The following is a 3297-nucleotide window of genomic DNA, read 5'->3' as shown; positions in this document are numbered from 1 at the left end:
GAAGAATGAATTCAAAAACACCTCTTAAATGTTTTAATACCTTTAAAATACTTAAAAACACATAAAATAATAATAACCCAAAGTACCCAAACTACCCTTCACTTAGTTGGACCTTTTTAAACAAGTCCAACTTGAGTTTTATTTTCGCAGATTTCATCGGGAAACAAGTTCGCGACGCGGAGCCACTTTTTGGCCATTGGTGGAGTAGGTCCGCAACGCGCAGCGACTCCCTCCAAGAACAACTTCAAGCTACCTTGGCAGCTTGCTTGGCCAAGGGTTGGGGTCCTCCTCGGGGACCCTTATGGTGGTCCCGGGGAGTCATACCCGAACGTTTTGACCCTAAAAATATTTATTAAGATACTAGGGTCACCTCCACTAATTTTAGACTCCATACAACACATAAAAACATGAAAAACATACTAGAACACACCAACACGTAAAAGACTAGTCTCCAAACGTCTTGGTAGTCCCTTGACGTTTGACTTCCAAACTCTTTAAAACTGACTAAAAAGGCTATTCTTCATTATTTTAACAAGTTATTAATGCATAGGACCCATGTGAGGCTCTACTTTATCCTACTTCATTTTGAGGGGTGTTACATTCGAAGTGACCCATCTTTCTTTCTAACAAATAATACCCGAGCACCCCATGGAGAGATACTTGGTCGAATGAAACCCTTATCTAGAAAATCTTTTAATTGCTCTTTCAACTCCGCCGGAGCAATTATTTAAGGAGAAATAGAGATAGGTTGCATAACCCCCAAAAGATCAATACCAAAATTTATTTCCCGCTAGGGAGGAATACATGGCAAATAATCGGGGAAATCATTAGGGAAATCATTCACTACCAGAACTGACTCAAGAGAGGTTCCAGAATCAACATCCCTCACCCTCACAAGATGGTAAATACACCCACTTGAGATCATCTTACTAGCTTTAAGACAAGAAACAAATTGACCTCTAGGTATAGAATTTTCCCCCTTCCACTCTAAAATAGCCTCATTATGAAATTGGAATTTAATCACTCGAGTCCTCCAATCAATAGAGGCATAACAAGCATGCAACCAATCCATACTTACAATCACATCAAAGTCTAACATGTCTAACTCTACCAAATCCACCAAAGTGACTCTATGGGATAAGGAAATGAGACATCTTCTATAGACTCTCTTAGCCACTACCGATCACCAACCGGGGTAGAGACCGAAAAAGGTTCTACTAAAACTTCAGGGAGTTTATCAAACTTCGTTGCAACAAAAGGTGTCACAAAGGCTAAAGTAGAACCGAGATCTAACAAGGGATACACATCAATAAGAAAGACTTTTAACTTACCGGTCACAACATCCGGGGAGCTCTCTTGGTAACCTCAGGATTGAAGAGCATAAAAGCGGTTTTGCTTTTGGGCATTGGAGTTTGAATCGCTTGGAGGAGCTTGTTTATCTTCCCTTACCTTAACCTTGAGCATTAGACAATCTCTCATCTTCTTGCCACTCTTTCCACAATGAAAGCACCAATCGGTGCCAACTAGGCACTTACCATCATGTCTTCTTCCACATTTTGCACAATTAGGTCTAGCCACATAATAACCACCACCGTTACCTCCTTGAGGTTTTGGGTTGGAAACTCTATCCTTGTTGACCCTTGGAGCACTAGAGGAGCCTTTGTTGGAAAATCTTTGTTTGAACCTTAGTCGAACTTTTCCATCGGACTTTACATTGGAGAAGTTTCCATCACCGGTTCTAGCTCTTTTCACCTCTCTATTCTTTTACTTGAGTTTTGAATCCTCAATTTGTTGAGCATAGACCATAAGCCTTGAGATATACATGTCATGATGAAGGATTGTCGTACGACATTCTTCTTCAACCAAGTCAGACACACCCGTGAAATACCTACTCATCTCATCCCTCGAATCTACCACCATAGTGGGAGCATACTTGGACAATTGAGTGAATTTTAGGGAATATACTTTCACGCTCATACTTCCTTGACGAAGGTTAATGAACTCCTCCACCTTAGCTTCCCTCAACTCTTGGGGAAATAATCTATAAAGAAATGTCGATTTGAACGTTTCCAATTCAACAGGGCCCACTCCTATGGATCTTCCCCTCTTCTATAGATCATACCATACTTGAGCAACATCCTTTAGTTTGTAGGCGGCTAACTCCTCCTTCTTTTCCGAAGACGCCCCCATAATAGCAAGAACTTTATAAACATCACCGGTAAACCTTTGGAGATCCTCTTCAACTTTAGAGCAATGAAATTCGGGAGGGTTCATTTCAGAAAAATCACTAACCCTTTAAGCAGTCGAATTCACAATAGGACTCACATGAGTCACAACATCCCTATTGGCTTGAGCCACCAAAGCATGGGCCAACATTTGAAAAGGCAACCTAACATCCTTATTGGACATAACCGAAGAATTAATCGGAGCATGAGGAGCTTGGGGAGGAGCTTCTTGATTTATATTCTCCTCTTCCATCTTTGTAGCATTAGCCCTTCGTGTATTCATATCCTGAAGACACAAGAGAAGGATTAAGAGACAGACTTTATAGAGTTAAACTCTAAGTAACGACTTAAGAGTAATGAAAGAAGTGAAATTTCCTAAGCATCTTATAGCCTCTCATTCATAAGTGTGGCACACTTCACACTTATGCACAAGACTTTACTAGACGTAGCTTATGAGACATCATCCTACAATCATTCTAAACCTTGTGCTCTGATTACCAAGTATGTCACGACGCAGGGGTACCCCCTAGATGTAACAAGGCATACAAAACCCAAAATGGCTCCATGTAAGACACTTAGTATACCATAACATAAGCAATAGAACAATTAGAGTAAAAACGCATTTCAAGTCAAAATTTTAATAAAGGAAAGCGGAAGTCTAGACTTGTCTCAATTAGCCATCTACTACAATAGTCGAATAAAATAGGGTCACAGCCCATACAACATAATCCAAAAATGAAATACAATGAAAAGAGCTACAAAGATAACATATGTCCTTGAACCATGAAGACTCACCAATAAGCAAGAAGAAATGAACAAATCGAAGATCTAGCCAAAATGGGGACCTCCTTGAGAACCGGACCCTACAATTGGGAAAATGTAGGAAAATATGGGTTATTACCAAAATGTACTAATTATGATAGCCATGCACAAAATAATGAAAACATACTAAAAGAGACATTTTAGTTGAATGCATGCAATTTACTAAGTTAAATCATCAATTTGAACATAATGGAAAAGCATAAGTCATAAGCATAATGATCTCATAGATCATCATATCATAAGAGGAACA

The 3297-nt window shown here is 39.5% G+C and overlaps 1 protein-coding gene across 1 annotated transcript; it reads right to left on the bottom strand.

The window, feature by feature from the left end:
• Nucleotides 1-1365: 1365 nt before the first annotated feature.
• LOC125830607 (uncharacterized) lies at nt 1366-2274 on the bottom strand. Its single transcript, XM_049509786.1, has 2 exons — nt 2128-2274; nt 1366-1707 (listed from the first exon to the last, which is right to left on the bottom strand). Exons 1-2 carry the CDS (start codon nt 2272-2274, stop codon nt 1366-1368), a joined length of 489 nt encoding a protein of 162 aa, XP_049365743.1.
• Between the last annotated feature and the right edge of the window lie 1023 nt (nt 2275-3297).

Source organism: Solanum verrucosum, unplaced genomic scaffold (genome assembly GCF_900185275.1).
Source record: "Solanum verrucosum unplaced genomic scaffold, falcon-dt-bn FXZP01000027.1, whole genome shotgun sequence".
NCBI classification, from domain to species: Eukaryota; Viridiplantae; Streptophyta; class Magnoliopsida; order Solanales; family Solanaceae; genus Solanum; species Solanum verrucosum.
The sequence above is the reverse complement of the archived record's forward strand: the minus strand, read 5'-3'. Positions and strand labels throughout refer to the sequence as shown.

Bases quoted from the DNA above. Each gene is read 5' to 3' on its own strand.
- LOC125830607 (XM_049509786.1), bottom strand. From the start codon at position 2,274: ATGAACCCTCCCGAATTTCATTGCTCTAAAGTTGAAGAGGATCTCCAA. The intron at 1,708-2,127 runs GTATGGTATGAT...TCCAATGTAAAG, and splicing joins AACTAAAGGATGTTGCTCAA to TCCGATGGAAAAGTTCGACT.